General features: G+C 37.9%; 1 protein-coding gene across 2 annotated transcripts; it reads left to right on the forward strand.

Moving 5' to 3' along the window:
• Window positions 1-2,663: 2,663 nt before the first annotated feature.
• Window positions 2,664-18,636, forward strand: MSANTD3 (Myb/SANT DNA binding domain containing 3). 2 transcript variants are annotated; one of them, XM_053467492.1, is made up of 7 exons: window positions 2,664-3,199; window positions 9,618-10,054; window positions 11,386-11,475; window positions 11,906-12,049; window positions 15,059-15,187; window positions 17,345-17,392; window positions 17,725-18,636. In XM_053467492.1, exons 2-7 carry the CDS (start codon window positions 9,640-9,642, stop codon window positions 18,132-18,134), a joined length of 1,236 nt encoding a protein of 411 aa, XP_053323467.1. In that variant the 5' UTR covers window positions 2,664-3,199; window positions 9,618-9,639; the 3' UTR covers window positions 18,135-18,636. The 2 variants fall into 2 exon arrangements, with proteins under 2 accessions (XP_053323467.1, XP_053323468.1); XM_053467493.1 differs by lacking the exon at window positions 17,345-17,392 and having other exon boundaries at window positions 2,666-3,199.
• Window positions 18,637-19,276: the final 640 nt, after the last annotated feature.

Raw genomic sequence — 19,276 nt, forward strand, 5'->3', positions numbered from 1 at the left:
CCAGAGTTAGTAACTGCTGTAAGTGACAGGTCAGAGTATAAAACGAGGGGTATTTTTCAGAGCATTTGCTATGAAAAAACCCTCATCTTATAATCGATAAAACCGATTCAACTAATTGGCAACAATTTTCATTATCGATTAGTTGTTGCAGCCCTAATTAGGTTAACCATATGGTTTGAAACATATGAAACACAAATTCAGTTTTTGTATAAGAGATCAAATACAAAAATAGACCGGATGGACACATGCATGGCTTCCTTTGTCACTCACATCTCCAAAGATTGCTTAGTTGTTGGTAGCATCTGTCATGTTAGTTTCCATGAGAAGACAAGTAGCGATTAAGATGTGTGTGTGTGGGGGGGGGGTTTCTGCCCTATGTAAGCCCTCCTCGAGTACTCTGTGAAGGTAAGATGTGTGGATCTTTCCAGTGTATTTTACATAGGTTGGCTGGAAATATTATGAGGAGGATGTGCTGCTTGGTAACATGACCTGAAGAGATGTAATGGTTTGTGAATGCCAATTACTACTTATTAATTTATACATCACCTTCACATTTTGCAGCAGATAAACACACAACAGACTGAACATGCTTGAGACCATAGGTGGTGATTTGTCACAATATTACTTTCTACAGAGCAGTGTAGCATTGTAGGATTTATTTGGGTGGCATTGAGTAGCAGCGACTACACACCGGGTTTAATTCCCTAAAGAAGCGTTGATAGGAGAGTTGTGTTCTAGCGCCTTCACTTCACTTATGAACAGCCAACCCCTGTGAGCTCCTGCTGCGGGACAAGCTTGGCAAGCTCTGTAACTGTATCTCACTGCATCCAGGGACTGTAACGTCAGTGGTCTACTTAACTTACAGACATATCTAATTTTCTACTGTTTCATTTGCATCCATGATGTATTTCTAAAAAAATAAAAACTGTATACTGTACAAGACATTAAAGTACGAGACAAGTATTTTAAGGTGGACCAGCCACACAATGGAATCCCAGTGTAAACATTGTTAAAAAAAAAAAACTGTCAATTGTATTTTTGAAAAACATGTTCTCTTCACCACTGACTTCTCTACATGACCCTCTTATCAATCAAATCATAAATAAAAAAATATTTTATAGAGAACACACTTATCACCTTGTGAGAGAGACAAAAATAAACTTTGCTTTACCAAACATTTTTTTTAATACTTTGGCCCAGGAAGTACTGAAATGCATAAAACCTACACTATATGGGTATTGAGACACCTGTCCATTACACCAACAGGGACTTTTAGAACATTGCATTCTAAATACATAGACATTAATTGGTCCCCCTCTTCCAGGAGATTTTGCGGTTTTTCTATGGGATTTTTTTGCTTTGTGTGCCACTATATGGACAAAAGTATCGGCACACGCCTCTTAATTATTGAAGTCAGGGTTTGGGCTGGGCCCATTACTTTCAGTCTTAATGCTCCAGCATACCAAGCTTCCAACTTTGTGGGAACAGTTTGGGGAAGGCCCTTTTCTATTCCAGCATGATGGTGCCCCAGTGCACAAAGTAAGGTCCATAAAGACATGCGTGTGTTTTGCGTAGAAGAACTTGACTGGTCTGCAGAGATTCCTGACGTCAACCCCATCAAACACCTTTGGGACGAATTGGAAGGCGATTGAGAGCCGGACCTTCTCATCCAACATCAGTGCCTGAGCAACTGGTCAAAAATTCCCACAGAAACGTTCAAAAATCTTGTTGAAATCCATTCCAGAAGAGTGGAAGTTGTTATAGCTGTAAAGGGGGGACCAATTACATATTAATGTGTATGTATTTAGAATGTAATGTCATAAAAGCCCCTGTTGGTGTAGTAGGCAGGTATCCCAATTCTTTTGCCCATACGGCGTGTTTCTGAAGCGTCTTCCATCAACATAGCACTTGCACTACTATCTCACGCAGAGCGGGGAACATGAACACGCAAGCCCTGAGTCACCAATATTCACTGTTGTTTATTGCTACCAGGCTCTTCTCTCAACGCTGCAAATAATAAATAAAATAAAAGGCATCCCTCGCAGAAGCAGACCTATTCCAAATATTACTATTTACCTGCCATTGCCGGCACCGTCACTTCCGGGGCCGACAGGAAGCAACGCAAACCGGAGTGCTCCCCTGTCGGAGACGCAAAGGAGCGCATGCGCGCTTCAATGAGTTGGCTGAAAGGAGGAGTAGTACGAATGAACGCTGCATAAAACCTGGCCTGGAGTTCAGGACTCACGACCAACTGGAATGGGCTCATTTAGTACCCTGGTGTAAATGCAGCTAGATGTATTTATGTTTAGTTGGATTTATATGTTTAACGTAGTATGCGCTTTTTTACCTTAAAATATGGGTTATGTCAAAAAGCACTCTATGTTACGGTTTTAATAGCATGGGTGTGTGTTTGTGGCATAGAACATAGAAGCAGGTTAATGTAGGGCACTTCGGGTCGCGCCCTTCTTTTTATGTTAACTATTTTATTTCACAGATCTCAATGTATGTTGATCTGATGTAAAAAAACAAAAAACAAAACACCTCACCGAGTATAGGTCTTGAGGACCGCTGCCAGCAAGGAAAGCTCATGCTACTGTGGATTGTGTCAGTTTGGCAGTGCTTGGTGGGAGTTGTAGCTATAAGGCCAGGTGTTGCCTACCTCTGTGACACCCGTGAGGACACATTGGATGGGGAAGTTTGGAGGATCGCTGGATGTCGGGTAAAAGTGGAATACACAGCGGAGCATGAGAGGGAAAATACCCATCTAATTCCTATCTAGAACACCGAGAAAAGTCGTTTTGGGTTACATGTCCAGTTGATTCAGTCCGGGTTTTGCGAGCGGTTCTGTGACAGCCCTGGGAGGAAGGCCTCTTGCATGCACTCAGGTTGAAGAGCCTCAAATGGCAGGGAAATTAGCTGGCTCTGGAGGAAGGACCGAGATGATCCTTTGTTCTCTTAGACGGTGTGAATAAAATCATCACGATCCAAACGAAGGGAATAGGAATAACGCCCGCGTAGAGGGCGGGGAAAGACACGAGCGGTGCCTGGATTTCGCTCATTGTACATCTCGGTGCTGCGATCTGCCGGGTTTGACGCTCTTTGTCCAGGCAGGTCCTGATCACTGCTCTCAGACCCAGGAGCAAGCAAGGGATCACCAGCTGGAGAAGCACCGAGCCCTGCCCTGATGCCCTGGAGCTTGGTAGGCATTTCTGTGTGTGAGAATATGCTCCCTGTAGTTATTTATTGATTTGTTTATACACCCCCCCCCCACACCCACTCTGGGGACATCACTCAATCCCATCCCCCACCCACATCTCCTTTATACTCTCTCTTGTCCCGATCACCTATATCTTGCACTGATCCTCCTCCCAGTAGCCACCTATTCATTCACTAGTGACCACTGAAGTCTGCAAGAGGCAACCTGTGTTTTTGTGTGTAGTATATGTTACCTGCACTGTATGAATGGTAGTACTGAAACATGAAGGGTGTGCACAAATCCCATATGCACACACACACACACACACACACACACACACACACACACACACACACACACATACATGCATGCTGGTTGTGTTAGTTTAAAATCACAGTCTATTAAAATCACATTGCAAGCAAATGCTCATCCTACTTAAATGTTTAATATATCTTCATTGCAGGAGTGTTTTGTGAGCTATTTTTTGCAATCTGTCAGGTTACCATGGTAACACCAGACTATACTCTATCCTAAATAGATGTGACACTTTCATTATTGAAACTGCCCTCTCTATATAGTCAATTCCTTATAGAGATGAATCGGAAGGCCTTGTGACTTTCAGAAGTGTACTTTACATAGAAATTAAATACACGTCCATCTGTGTCGTATAATGAAGTTTCAAAGCTGTAAGATTTTTATTAGGAATACGCAACATAATTTCAAGTGTGATCCGGTGAATATACAATCAGTATTTATTTTTGCATAGTGATATTAGGTAAGGGCCAACATATTCTCTATTGCTCTTAAAAATATATATATATACCTGTTCTAGCAAGCATTTGCATAGGTGTGATGAGTCCTAGGCACAGGAGATACAATTTACCTATAGGCTTATAGATGATTCACCACCTGCGTATTTGAGAAGTATATATTTTTGTGAAAGCAAATTGTCATATTTGTATTTCGGTCTGGCTTAGTTTTACAGGTTATATATTATTTTTCGGCAAACATTATGAATGTGCTATTTTTCACATAATTAATTATGTGAAAATTATATATAATTATAATTATTTGTGCTTTTAATAACGTTTCGTGTTCAGTTTTAGTAAATTAGTTGCAAAGAATAAAACAAAATGTTTCATATAAGAATATTTAATGTAAGCGATTTGTATCAGGGCTTCTATTCATCTTATTCATGATCATTTTACTTTTCTGAAGTCATAAACCAAAAGCATTTTCTATTTCTCATCTTTTGTCCACTAATTATGAAACATCAAGTTTCAGTGGCAGATGCAGTATAGCAATTAAACGGGTTTATTTACTAAAGAGATAATTGCGGTTTCAATTTGCCAACGTTGGTGTAGGTGATGGGCCTCCAATGGTGTCTGCTCCAAGAGAGCTTGTTTGGTTCTGGTATGATGCAAGGTCAACAAGACTTCTTGAATGTTTGCTCATCTGTTGAACTGTGTATTATGTAGAAACTTGCAATGGTTGAGTAATTTATAGCATGTGGGTTGGAATCAAAACACTCCTGCTTTAGTAACTAAACCCCAAACAATCCAGTATCACTACAGTAAAACATACGTCTTATGATGAACCAACTAGCATTTTTTGACATGTTGGTGGAAATTCCTAAGGATGGTCATTTATAATGTATAGAAATAAAAGTGGGATCCTCACTTGAGCTGCGGAGTGCACCCAATTCTGAAGAAGGAGAAAAAATATAATGTAATCTCCCAAAAATATTTTCTTTAAAACAATAGTTTCTTGTAGGTTAACTGCTATAAAAATCTTCAAATATTAAAATATTACATGGCTCAAATATTAATTCAATTAGAAATATTACGGAGGCAGATGTTTGAATTATCACTTAGGGAAAATTGCATCTTTCAAGGTGATGGACTTCCTCAATCAACTTTGTTATTGGAGTTGTTCCCCTGAAAATGTCCCCTTCTGTGCTTAAAGAGATACAAAATATATATGTTTATGGAACAAAGTGTGAATGATGGCAAAAGTGCTTTGCTTTACTTTTTATGCCCAAAGATAAAGGATGATATTATGTGTCAGTGTATTAATGGGCTGCGCACATGGCACAAACTATTCAATGCCACTGTCGACCTGGAATGCCCTCCTAGCTTGATCAGGAAAAAAGCATGCGTTGCTCCTTATTCAAAATAGCCTTGGTTCAAGAAATCTTAGACCAACTCTTTAAAATCACTCCCAACAACAGCTTACACCCTAGCAATCTGGGAGGAAGCATAAGTAAAATCTGATCCTGCCCATCCCCAGAATCCTCATAAAAGAACTTCCACTGACAAAATAAGAGCTTTATGGAATATATAGAATAGAACATCTATTTGATAGAGGGTTATTTGCTAGCTACACAGTATTCCCCAGAAAAGATTTTGATAAATATTTACATTTAAGGCATGCCTTCGAATGGAAACCACTCTTCTTGGCTATAATAGAATCCCACACACACCCAATGGCGGGTGGCTTTAGAGTACGGTTTCTTTGAGGAACTTACAAATGTATGTATTCATGTTTTGCTAGCTGGAAAACTAGTTCCAACATTGTCAGTTTTGGATTGAATTCCACCAAGCTATTCTTGCTAATGATCATTGTTTACATTACAAGACAGTTCTTACATGTTGACCCTTTGAGCCATTGTTACAAGCAATCACTATGAAACCATTTCTGTTGTAGCGGGGACTTCTCTGGCAGTCTTGGTTGTTTAACGGATACCTTTCTTGTACACTTAAACAGGAAAGTGCCAGCATTTTGCCAGCTGATCTCCTGTGAGATCTGTTATGTCCAAAAGCATTTGATCACTGCTATCATGCGGGGATCCGACCACAGCACATGATTGCTGGCAAGGTAATACATGCCCTAATTAAGATATTCCAAACTATGTTTTGTAAAATAATACAATGCGGGATATTAAACCAAATATAAAAGGACATTTAGCCTTTTAATCTTCATGTGGCTAAGGTGGGTAATACCTTTCAGTAAGTAAGGTGAAACCATTAGTTTTTTGTTTTTTTATATATATATATATGTATCTTGTTTATTGGCATTCGTGAAAGATCTCAAAACAGAGTATGTGTAACATGCATATCCCCAGGTTACAGACAGTTACGTGGTATTTACGGCATAGCAATACAATCGAATAGCTCTAGTGACACATCTATTGTAACCAAACAAAATAGGGACTTGCGGAGCATGCTACCGTTGGTGAAACCATTAGTTTTATATAGTTTGGGGTCTGTTAGGCATAGTTTGAGCCATTACTTTCCTGGAATTCTGCTATCCCCGTAAAGCGCATAAAGCCCCCCAAAACACATGCACTCACCTGTTGGTATTGTGTTGTGGGGGTACAGAGGTATAGTGTGTAAAACACAATGCTATTTTATTTTTGGTAGCAGAATTCCAAGCAAAATGCAAGAAAGTAATGGCTCAATCTATAAAGACAGCTCATCAGACCCAAAACTACATGCAATTTAAATAATTGTTTCATCTTACTGACAGAAAGGAAAGTCAGCTTAAAAAATGTGTTGCCCCATTAGAATGGCACATATATCTTAATTATGATATATATACATTTTTTATGTTAAGGGGACATATGATGGTGGGGCATAACTTTAGAAGAGAGAAGGGGGATATGGCCAAAATATTAAATATATGAAAATTTAAAACTTGAATGGAACAAAAAATGGGTCCTAGATCCAAACCAAATTTGTTGACCCCTGTATTACGTTACATTTTAGTTAGTGCACCATGGCCAGTCTGAGCATAACAAGGTGGCCCTGGCACTTTACGGCTGGCGGATGCTTAGTGGCATAATCACAGCCACTGGCGGGATATGACTGGTCACATGTTATGTTTTGTATGCTCATATCCAGGCATATCCAGGTGGTGTTCACACACTTCAGCACATAATGTGCTGCTACAGAAGCAGATTTGATGCATATGGAGTGTTGACAGGCAGTGGCCCACCTGGTATTTGCCTAGTATGCCAGATGGCCAGTCCGGACCTGTAAAGTACCAAGAGGCATCACTATTACAAGCCAGAAGAATACAAATTACTGGTTACATTTTATTAGCAATAACATGAACACATAAGGCATACTGGTACAGAAGGAGAATAGCGGTGAGTTTTTAGTCAATGTGTGTGCAGGCCAAAAGGGTACAAGAGATGGGAGCAGGAATTTAGTAAGGAAAGAAGCTGGTTATGGGACTAGGCTGACTCGGAGTAGGTTCAATGTTGCCTGAACACAGAAGGTGGAGGAAGATTGATTAAGGAAAGGCCTTTCCTCATCTGTGTTTGGTTAGTAGTAGAGAAGACTTTAAGAAGGGAGAGAAGGTCATTTGAAGAGAGAGAAGAGATTTCAGTAGGGTGGTTTTAAGGGAAGGGAAAAAAACTGTAAAGGTGAAAAGAATAACATAAGTTAAAAGGAAGTCATGATGGAACATTGCAACTAGTGTGAAAAGATAAGTAAACTAAACAGAATACAAGGGTGCTGCAGCATTTCTATTGCACATATATCTCGTGAAGTACAGTATATTGTTTTATAAAGCAAAGAACCAGGTTGTGCGAGATGCTGATTCTCAAACCAAGCCACTTAACAATTACAAACAAGCTAGACAGCATGGCACCAAAATAATTTAGCAGGCAATAGAGAAATGGAGGCGCTAAGATTTACCAAGCATATACAGTAGGGTAAAGCATGAACATGGATGTTTAAAAGTGAATATGAAGTGCAGGAATGAGCAATACATACTGGTATTAATGCAGAAGAGGGAGTTTGTATAAGCAAAATTGGAGGAAGGGTGTCAAGGTAGTCAACTGTAACTCCACCTTTCCACTTGTGAAGGATTAACATGGCCTATAGTAGTTTGTTGATTGCTTTCTTTGCAGATTTGATTAACCTGGAGACTGCCATGTCATATTTTTTAAGGCTTTGCCCTGCTCAAATACCTTTAAAGCAATGCCAAGGAAGTATCCGTAGACCTTCATTAGTCACATTAGAGTGTATACTTTTTTTTTATTTATTTATTGTCTATTTTTCTTTTGGATGTCAACAGAGACACTGATGCCCAAAGTCTGCTTGTCACCTTTTAACATTTTGCATGAGAAACAACTGCGTATAAAGCGTAATTTTAAAATCTGCTCCAGCATCCCATAAGAGGAGACTAGTAACAGGTGGTTCTGTCACGTCCTACAGCTGCATGGCCTAAGCAGTATGCTTTCCAAGATTAAATGGTCCTTCCAGGTTTAAATGACGGCCAAACACATCTCTTGCAAGGTATTTAGTTTAGGGGGTTCTCGGACTACGTGAAAATGTAAAGGGATCACACAGCTATCGTATGCTTTAAAGTTCCTGCTTTTCTCGCTTTTGATATAAACTGGCAGGCAAAATTGTAACCAATTTAGACCATAATCCAAGTGGTATTCAGGAGCTAATTTACAGGTGAACCATTGTCACCGCAAATGCTTTAATGCAAATCGGTGGGATTTCTCTTCGGACATTGACCTTTGAAGGCCACACATTGTGTACATTTATTATTAATCCACATACAAAGTAATGTTATAAAATAAAAACATTTCTACAAGCGACTGTGAACTGTAATAACGGTCAGCCGAAATACTTTTTTCTGTCTCTGCCACAGAAATATAAACTGTAACCAATTCTGTTGAATATTAATTCCTTATTTTAACAAGTGTTGGTTTGTTTTTGCATTTTGTTTCTTACTTGTGTGTTTAGGTGTTAAATGTTGTTTTTTGTAAATTACACAATTGCAATTGTCGTCATTAGCATCAGAGAATTTCCACTAATGAGCCAAAAGAGTTCAGTCTAGCATTCATCACCTACTGAATGAATTTTACAAGCTGATCTTTCTAATAATTTTTGCTTTTCTATTCAGTATATGGTTAATGGTAGGCTAGACAAGTTCCTCTAACGCTTCCTTTAACTGGTATCTCAACATATACTCTGGCTTAGCTTGTACTGGAAAGCATTCCTATTTCTCAATCTCTTTAGCTTATCACTTATGTATTTAAGGATTTTGTATTTTAAGGTATGTTTAGAAATATGATTCTCGGCTATTTAGGCCACTGATTCTCGTCTCATAGCAGTTGTTGGCTTTCGGGTATTTAAAGTTATAACAGGTATATGTAAATCTTGATACACACTTTCAGCTAAGTGGCTTTTTTGGAATCTTTTGCAGAATTAAAATGTCTTAGATTCTTAGGCTTCTTTTCAGTTATACTTTTGTGCCTTTTTAGTTATAATTTTGTACTTTTCTGCTTGTTTTTTGGTTGCAAGTCAAATATCGAAGGGAGTCCGTCATTACACTCTATGTGCACCGTTCGTAACAGTTTTAATGGTATTTAATTTTGTCCCGTCTTATTCTTCCTTAGGAGGTTTGTCTTACTGTGGAAGATGCAAAACAACGAAGTTTTAAAACCTGCCAAGTACTTCTCCGAACTAGAGAAGAGCGTCTTGTTGGCGCTCGTGGAGAAATATAAGTATGTTTTGGAATGTAAGAAGAGTGATGCCCGGACTATTGCTCTAAAGCAGCGCACATGGCAAGCGCTGGCCCATGAATACAATTCCCAGCCCAGCGTGTCGCTGCGGGATTTCAAACAGCTAAAGAAATGCTGGGAGAACATTAAAGCGCGGACCAAAAAGATCATGGCCCATGAGAGGAGAGAGAAAGTGAAACGGTGTGGGCCAGCATCTAATAGCCATCAGGCTTTGAAAGAAAAGGTGGCAAGCATGATTCCAGAGCAACTCTATTTTGTACAGAACCCCGCTGAAGAAGAAGCTGGATACAATCATGATACTTCTAACCATGGTAAAATATTCTGTAATGATTTATCCACACTGCAGAGCCTTGAAGAAGCATTTAAATGTTTTACCAGTTCTCTCACAGACTCCCTCGCATATTACAAGGGTCAACTGAAAATTTATTCTGTATCATATTTCATTTAAAAAAACAAAAACTCTGGAAGTCCAAAAAATTATTGTAAGGTGACATTGGCTTAATTCTGCCAAACTGTTACATTATATATATATATATATATATATATATATATATATATATATATATATATATATATATATATATATATATATATATATATATGTATGTGTGTATATATATATATATGTGTATGTATGTATGTAAACTTTATTTAAAATCAGTCACCTTACAATAATTCTGAGTTTCAAAAAAGTCATACAGAAAATAATTTTGATGTACCATTTATGATTCAGTATAGGGTGGATTTGGTGAAACTGCTGTGGGCATTGGGCTTTTTGACGCCATTAAAAACGGAATAAACAACCTTTTTAGTGAGGCGAGATCAATTTATGAAATATCTTTTTTAGCCTCTCCCTTTATTTTATCAACAATTCAAACATATATATTTTTAGTAGATGTAATCTATTGTAAGCGTGAGATAAAATTGTTCCTATTAATTATGTTCAGAATACGTAACTTGAATTATAAGGCGTAGATCTGTAATTAAAATTTTTATATACATCTTTTTTATGTGTAGTGTTGAGAGCCAGTAATGTTGCCTCTTGCTGATAGAGGAAGACCAACTCTACTATAAATGCTACCTGGTATGTTATTGGTGCAGTGGGGACTTTTTTTTTTTTTTTTCCCCGTCTGGTACGAGAAAACCTATTGTTCACCTCAAAACAGTATGTGCTTAAAATTGTTTTAGAACTCACATAATGCGATATCAAACAAACAAACACCGCTTTTGACCAATGTGCCCCATGGTGCTCTGTTAGGGTTGATCATGCCCTGTATACAGTATCCAAGGTTCAAGTATGGTTGAGTTTAAAAGGCATAAAAGCAAGGTCCAAAGGCTAGCTCTGAAATATGGGTTTTTCTTTTTTTGTCTATTGAGAATCGCCTTTTTATTTTCTTCTTTAATGAGTCATTTTTCAATTTATCAGCATCTAAGGTATGGTTTTTGCCAGCGGTGTGGTGGAAAAGAAGTGCTAGTATGCTAGTAAACTTACCAAATAAGATACAGAATGTCTGAAGATCTTAAGCATTTTCATTTTCTTGTCATTTATCAATCATCATTTATTAAACAGTAAACATTTATTTTCATGATTAAGTAAACCTTATATGTGAAAAAGTAATATTTGCACAATCATTATCTTAAGTGTTCGAACTGTCGGAAGTGCATATGAACACTCCTGGCTCCCGTGCTGTCGGTGTAAGAAAGCAGACGGAAGAAAGTGATCAGCGGTATGGTAAGTAATGCAGCTTTTTTCCCCCTCCCTCAATATAATTATGCAAACCGTGATTTTCATATGAATGCTATTTTCTTTATTGTGAAAAGTTTACTTGCTCCTTAAGCATGGTGTAGCTGTTGTGCTCCATTAATACTTGGCAGAAGGTGAGCAATTATTTTTCCTTGATGTTTTTCCTTGGTGTTTAAATACCTCCTCCATTACTTTTTCTATAGAAAAGGTTTTTCAAGGGATTTTGTTTTTGTAATGCTGCGGTTTTGTATAACTAGTGCATAAATAGTTTATCTTATTGTATTATGTTTTCAGCTCACATCATAAAGCATACAACCCGTGGCTCCATAGGTCTTCTTTGTGTGTGTGTGTGTGTGTGTGTGTGTGTGTGTGGTTGATTTCTGTCTCTTTATTTATTTTTTTCTTTCTTTTACCTTAGAAATTGATTGCAAGAGAGTTAACCTTCTGGATCTGGAACTCCTTATTGACGAACAAGGCAAAATCCAGACCAAACCATTCAGGAAGGTCCCTGAAACTAATTCTTTGTGTGCTGATGGGTCACCTCCTAGATCTATAGAGAAAGGTATCAATAATAAATAGTGCACCTGTCAATATTTTTTGTAGGGCTTTAGTATATATTGCTTCTATTTCTGCCTTTGATCTAGTGTTGGTATTTTAAATAAGCAGTGTGCTTGTCAATACATGTTATGATAAGGATACTTCATTCTTAGGGGGTTAATCAGTGATATACAGTATGTGACCAAAGGTATATGGACATCTGGGCATCATACCTATACGTGTTTGTTGCCAAAACCACTACCACCTATTAACAGCCTCTACTCAAACTCAAGATTTTGGAGTGTGTCTGTTTGAATTTATGCTAATTCAGCCCAGAGAGCGATTGTTTGGCCAGGCACTGATGTTGGATGAGAAGTGCTTATTGATATTCAGTGTTCCAGTGGTCAGGGTTCTGTGCAGGCCAATCGAGTTGTTCCACCCCAAACTCGTCAAACCTTGTCCATACCTTGCTTTTTGCACAGGCATACTGGAACAGGAAAGAGCCTTCCCCAAACTGGTGCCTACAATAGTCTAAAACATCTTTGTATGCTTTAGTATTAATATTAGCCTTCACTGGAACTAAGGGACATACCCCAAACTCTGAATTATCCATTATTCCTCTTCCCCCAAACAATCCAGAGAACACATTTCCACTGCTCCAGAAACCAGTTGCTATGTGCTTTACACCACTGGATCCGACACTTTGCATTTTGTGCAGCTTCCACTTCACAAAAATAGCACATACAATGGACCAGGGAAGATTAATTCGGGCAAAAATGTTATGAAGATACTTGTGGCATATGTAAAATCCTATGACGGTGTGACGTTTAAAGTCACTGTGCTCTTCCGTACAACCCATTCTACTTCCAATGTCTGTCTATGGAGACGGCTGCCTATGTGCTGGATTTTATACACACAAGCAATGTGTGGCTGAAACACTTAAACTGAATAATTAGGAGGGGTGTCCATATACTTGTGGTAGGCCCTGTCCACTGACTCTTCTAGTCTGTGTGAAAATCATAAGCAAATACATAAGTGAAGAACAGCCAAAAGGGGATGTGTATTGTTGCTGTTTTGTGAAACAACAACAATTCAGAAACAATTCATGTTTTCTCCTGGACTATCCAAGGACAGGATTCCATATGGCAGATGTTGGTGCTTACAAGCAGTCGGTGGAAAGTGGGTGCAAAAGATATCCATCTTCTTGAGCTGAAACCTGAGCCTGCAGCTACAGCACAAGGGCACCTGACAGCATGAGATCAGTCCTGATGTAAAATGGGTCTTATCGCCATTTCAGGTGGTGGAATATTCCTTCCTATTTAACCTAATACAGGGTATTTGCTGTGGCTCTTGAGGAGTCCCAGAAATGCAAAAGATTCGTTGTTTTGCTTGTTTTTTTAGCTTCATAAGATGACTAACCAGTGAATTGATTATGTGTTGCCATAGTGGGAAATGAGGACCATTACTCACGATCAAGATACATTTTTAAAGAGGACACTATCTTGATATTTGTATATTGTCCTGTTTTAAGTTAATCACAGTGTACATTTTTGATTATGACATGTGACTTTGTATTGAAATATCTTTTTTTTTTATTTAGAAAGATCTACATTAGTGATATACTGTATATGCGAGTCACTTTTTTTTTTGGGCTGGTGTATCAAGAATCACAATAGGTGGCTACATGAGGAGAGAAAAACGTCTGGTTGCCTTAGCAACCAGTTTGGTTAGTTTTTGCGACACCAGCTAATGCTTGTAGGATGATATCCCCTGATACACGTGCTATAAATGTGTGAGTACAGTAGATTCTGTGGTAAAATTGGTGCCTTTTGGAATACAGGTTAACTGATTAGGTATACTGTCAATTACATCATGAGCCATTACACATTGTATGTATGTGTGTAATGAATACATATGCAGCAAGTCTCTGCTTCTGTGTGGTTTTGAATTTGCCTCCTATGTGGCAAATAATCAGTTACACACTAATAAAGGAAAATGGAGCATTCCTGTGAGGAATGGCTTAATAAGTACAAACTACAGAATACAGTGGAACAGGAGAGTTTCCCCTAGCATCTGATACATCTAGGTCAACTGGTGTTTGATTTCTTGGATTGACATTGTTCGGGGAGGCAGGCATACATTTCTTGATGTGTGACGATCTTCCTCAAAGCAGACTTTTCATTTGAAAACAAAAAGCCTGTGTGAAACCAAACCAGCTTTCCCTCTTCACCAGGGCCAAAGTTACCAACTAGGGTTTGCACAGGCTAATGAAAGACCGTTTCTCACTCACATCCCATAGACACTAATGTCTGAAATCAATGCTAAGGAGTACAATGTAATTTCCTTTCCTAGTCGACCGTCAGATGAGCTGTATGTCAATTTGGTGATACCCTGCTCAAAATCATCACCCCCTTTTTCACATTTAATAGCAGAATCGAATGTTCCACACAATGTGACCATAATATGCTAGTCATGTGTTTTGTTTAGGTCATGGTCATTCTGCTTTAAAGTTTTGTTTGGTGTGAATTCACAGCTGATCAGGTGGTCAAAAAGATCCTAGTTGATTTCCGTGTGTCTCAAAAAGTAGCTTTTTAGCATGACCATGTTCATTCGATATAATCCTTGCGGAAGTTCATGGAACCCATTGTTGCCATAATAATAAGAAAAGGAAGTGGTGAGATCTGCTTACCTATATTTTGGAGCAGATGATACCTGGTTCATGAATTTCTCATACGAGGACCACGCCTACATTATTTCAGTGGAAATAATATCAAAGAAGTCCACGGATATCGGTCCATTTTCTGTAAATCCTTACTGTAAATCCACTTGGGGTATGTAAGCATACAGTGTGATAACAAGTAGAATCACATACTGAGTTCCTTCGACGCATGAGGTCTTGACCAAACTATCATTGTGTTAAAATTAGAAAATTAACAAATTAATGTATAAACCATACATTCATTTGTTAATTTTCTAATTATAATCCATGTGTTATTGCTGCCCTGAAAAAAAATTATTTTTCTTATTCATGCAGATTTCCACAAAGGAGACCTGGAACTTCTCATTGATGAACAAGGGAAGATCCAGACCGAACCTATTAGGAAAGTTCCAGTCACAGATTCAATGTGTGCTGAGGGCTCCTCTCCAAGTGGGCTAAAAAAAGGTAATTCCTGTGCACTGTAACAAAAATGCCAAAGGTAAAAAGCCACAAACATTAGTGTTGCCAAGCAAAAAAAAGTTCTCCAGAAAAACATGGCTTTAGAAATTGTTCAAAAGCTTGTTTCATTAACTTTAAATCTGACAGAAATAATTTTCCATTGTTTTTCATTATTGGTTCTGTTAAGATTTGCAACCGATGTTTTCAGAAATGCACAATAATATCAGAATTCCCTGATACTGGGAAATATTATGACTCAAATTACAAATTCTCTCAGTTATTATCTTTTATTTACATAGTTCCAACAATTTACGCAGCTTTTCTTACAATGCCAGTTACTATCCCAAATAAAAAAAAAGCATAGGTACAAGTTAACCCCTTCAATCCCCTATTGATGTACCGGGACCTCCAAAAAATGCCTAGCAAAAAACCCCTATGGACGTACCGGTACGTCCAGCCCTTCGTGCAGCGTCCGCTGTCGTTTGACAGCCTGGACTCCCCACTGACAGCAGAAGCCGGCATCACCGGCTTTCTGCTGTCCGATCTGCTGTAACAGCTCCCAGCATGAAAGCCAGAAAGCTGTTATGTTTCAAACTGCCCGTTTGCGCGATCGGGCATTCTGACGTAACCCGGAAGTTCATCGAAGAACAAGATATCCCCTGCAGGAGATATCCTGTCCTCCGATGAGGCGCAGATGCTGCAATCTCTGTGCAGGTCTGTGAGGACCTGCATAGAGATCACAGTGTGATCGGTGCAGGGGGATCGCGGGGAGGGGAGTGAGAAACCATGTCTCCCCCCCCCTTCCGTCCTGAAACAGAAAAGCTGGGGGAAAAAAACGGTTAGTCATTTAGAAAATAATATTAAAAAAATCAATAAAATAATGATATAAATAATAATGTGAGCTGTGATGTCATTGTGAAATCACTGGCATGTTCAGGAGGTCCCTAAGAGGACCTCTAACCATTTGTGTGTTAAAAAAAAAAAAATATATATAAAAAATGCAAAACAAAATAAAAAAAATAATAAAATAAAAAGAAATTAAAAAAAATATATATAAAAAAGATAATACAAAAAAAAATTAAAAAACCTTACATCCCATTGCCCTAGCATAACATCTAGCCAGTATAACCCTCCTGCCCTCGTTCACAACCCCTAAACCCGTTAAGCCATAGGCATAAAAATTATACAAAAATGTACACCTAATAGTATGCTCCCTGGTGCTGGGAAAGTCTAGAAAATCTATATAAATCAGGTATTTCTGAAATCAGGACACCTGAATTGATAAACTTGGAGGGGATTTTCCATCACTTTACCTAAATTTGTGAGGATTCAGAGGGAAAATTAAAAAAAAATTTTTTTCTAGTTTTTACAAAATTTCTCATTCTAATTTTTCAGCTAATCATCCAACTATGGTATCAAAATTAAGCTCTATCTCTCCTTGAAAAAATAATATCTAGTTTACATGGGTACACTATTCACAGGAAAAGAGAATCATCTCTGAACTGACATAGCGCAAAAATGGCAAAATTGCTCCGGGTTTTGAGGTACCAAACATAGGGGTTAAATTAAAGATCAGTAACATACAGCAGTGTAGCTTTTAAGCCTCCAAATATATGGTGACAGCGAACAGCAAAATAAATCATTGATTGATGGTAAAAAGCCTTATGCTTAAGTTGTGGTAAGCCATAATATGTATGGTCAATAAATATTAATGCCATATTTCAGAATGTGATTATATGCAGACATATGTTGGAATAAGGAATATACATATATAAATAATTGCTTCTTATGAGGGCCAGTAATGACCATTTTGTCCCCAGTTGTCAGGTCTACTGTGTGCAAGTTGCTGCGTTAATGGATAGATGGCCAGTCATCTCCATTTTAAATACTTAATGTAGGACTGGAAAAAGCTTTGCAGAAGTTACATGTTAGAAAATGCATTTGTAGCAATCAACATAAAATTATTACACAAACCAATTGGGTGACGGCATTCCGTTTTAGGAACCATTGCTGCATGTATCTAGGATTTGCTTTAGCCATGGCTTAATAAGCAAATTTGTTAACAAGCATGAACTAGTAGTAATTATATAAAGTACATCTGCAGTTAGCATTTAAATTAAAATTAAGGCCCACAATAAAAGCAAGATTAATTTTTTTCTTTAGTGAAATTTGAATTAGAAGAGGATGCCACAATGAACATGAGGAATGAGGGTAAGAAGTAATCCTACATTTTAATTAAGGTGTTTGGTTTTACTTATAGCAACATGATTCTTTTGGTGTGCCAAGTTCTCTTGCCAATGCCAATATATTTTTTCCATCCTTTTTATGGTGCCCCAATAAAAAGGTATACAATTTGATTAAAGTCATGTACGTTTTTAGGAACCCTCCTACAGGTGGAATCCTCTAGATGGAGAAAATAAAAACAGAACAGCTTGCAAGCACAATATACATGTTTCATTTAACTCTGATATGTAATGTTTATTTTAAAAATGCTGAAAACATGTACTTGAATTAAATTGATAATCGTTTTTTATTTGTCCTAGATACCTTCGTGGTTCCAGACAGAGTAGACCTGTATGAGGAAGAAAAGGCAATGGTCAATATGCATGACTGTGAAGGAACATCACATGCAGCACCTTCCTGTTCAACAGGTAGAATTACTAACAGGACCTACAGGAGCAAAGCCTCCCAGGATGGCATGTTTAAAAAAATGCAGGAAGAAGAGCACCACCAGCAAATGTCCATGCTCCAACTGCAGTTGATACAGATGAATGAGGTTCATGTGGCCAAGGTGCAGCAGATAGAGAGAGAGTGTGAAATGGCTGAGGAGGAGCACCGGATAAAGATGGAGATCCTGAATAAAAAGAAAATGTATTGGGAAAGGAAACTGCAAACAATTACCAAGGAGTGGCCAGTAGCTTCGTTCAACAGGCCTTTTCCCAACTCTCCTTGAAAGCAGAGGATACTGAGGACAAGCTGGGCAGTCTTACCTTATAGGTTAACCAACCCGATGAACAGTCAATGGGCCCAAACACTGGCAACTATTTCTGTGTAGGAAGAAAATAGATACAAGTAAAAAAAAAAAATATGAAAAAAATGATATGAGACAATACTCGGGCAGGTATTGGGAGCAAAGTCTTTCAGATTTTAGTAGTATTGGGGAAAAAATGAAACCATAAAAAGCCACAAAGAAAATGATTACAGATGGCCATCTTGTTACAATGAAGGCAGTGCTGCTTATGTTAACATAAGCTCTTCAATCTAGTGGTTTTACTGACAAACTGTAATATTTCCAGAGCAGTTTTGTTTCTTAACACTTCTTTTACTGACATTAACTCCACTTTTTATTATTATTACAATTATTTTTATGTATATTAGTCCCATGTTGGTTTTATGGATTTGTTTGGTACAGCAGTTGGGCTAAAATGTGGATAAACTCTACTCCTTTAACAACCCGATTGGGAATTGTGTGATGATTTTCAACCAAAAGACCACTATTTAGAAAGCCAAGGATCAGCCATAGCTAGCTCTGGCCGAGGGTGATTATTTAAATGGCGGGATGTCTCCACTTGAACACAGCCTGTTTTTCATTTAATCCATCCAAAAAAAATGTTTACACAAAATGTCAGTGTATGTAATATGAAGAAAATGGTTCCTTGGCGGTACAGAGCCTGAAACAGTATTCACTTTAGCATGAGGCCAAAGGAAGGAAACCATTGTGTCTTAATATTGTATCACATAATTCATAGAAAGTAATTTAATTCAAGCACAAACTTTTAGATTTCAAATCACTAATTTATGTTGGCTTCCATATTTTTCTTTTTTTTTTTTTAATTTTATTTATTTTTTTACTTTTTCCATCCATCACTTGTGGGTGGCATCCAGAAATCCTTTCATATCTTAGTCTTTTTTTAATTTTAAAAGTTGTACAGACAAGTAGAAAATAGAAATAACATATGAGACATAGATTAATTCCTGGGCTGTTTCTTAAAGGAAATAAATTGAAGAAAAGAAAAATAAGTTAAATAAAAGACTGACATTTTTTTTGAAGACTAGTTTAGACTATACAAAATGTAGCGGCAATGTGTGTGAATG

This window comes from Spea bombifrons, chromosome 5 (assembly GCF_027358695.1).
Source record: "Spea bombifrons isolate aSpeBom1 chromosome 5, aSpeBom1.2.pri, whole genome shotgun sequence".
NCBI lineage: Eukaryota > Metazoa > Chordata > Amphibia > Anura > Pelobatidae > Spea > Spea bombifrons.

Bases quoted from the DNA above. Each gene is read 5' to 3' on its own strand.
- MSANTD3 (XM_053467492.1), top strand. From the start codon at position 9,640: ATGCAAAACAACGAAGTTTTAAAACCTGCCAAGTACTTCTCCGAACTA. The intron at 11,476-11,905 runs GTAAGTAATGCA...CTTTTACCTTAG, and splicing joins AGAAAGTGATCAGCGGTATG to AAATTGATTGCAAGAGAGTT. The intron at 15,188-17,344 runs GTAATTCCTGTG...TTTTTTCTTTAG, and splicing joins TCCAAGTGGGCTAAAAAAAG to TGAAATTTGAATTAGAAGAG.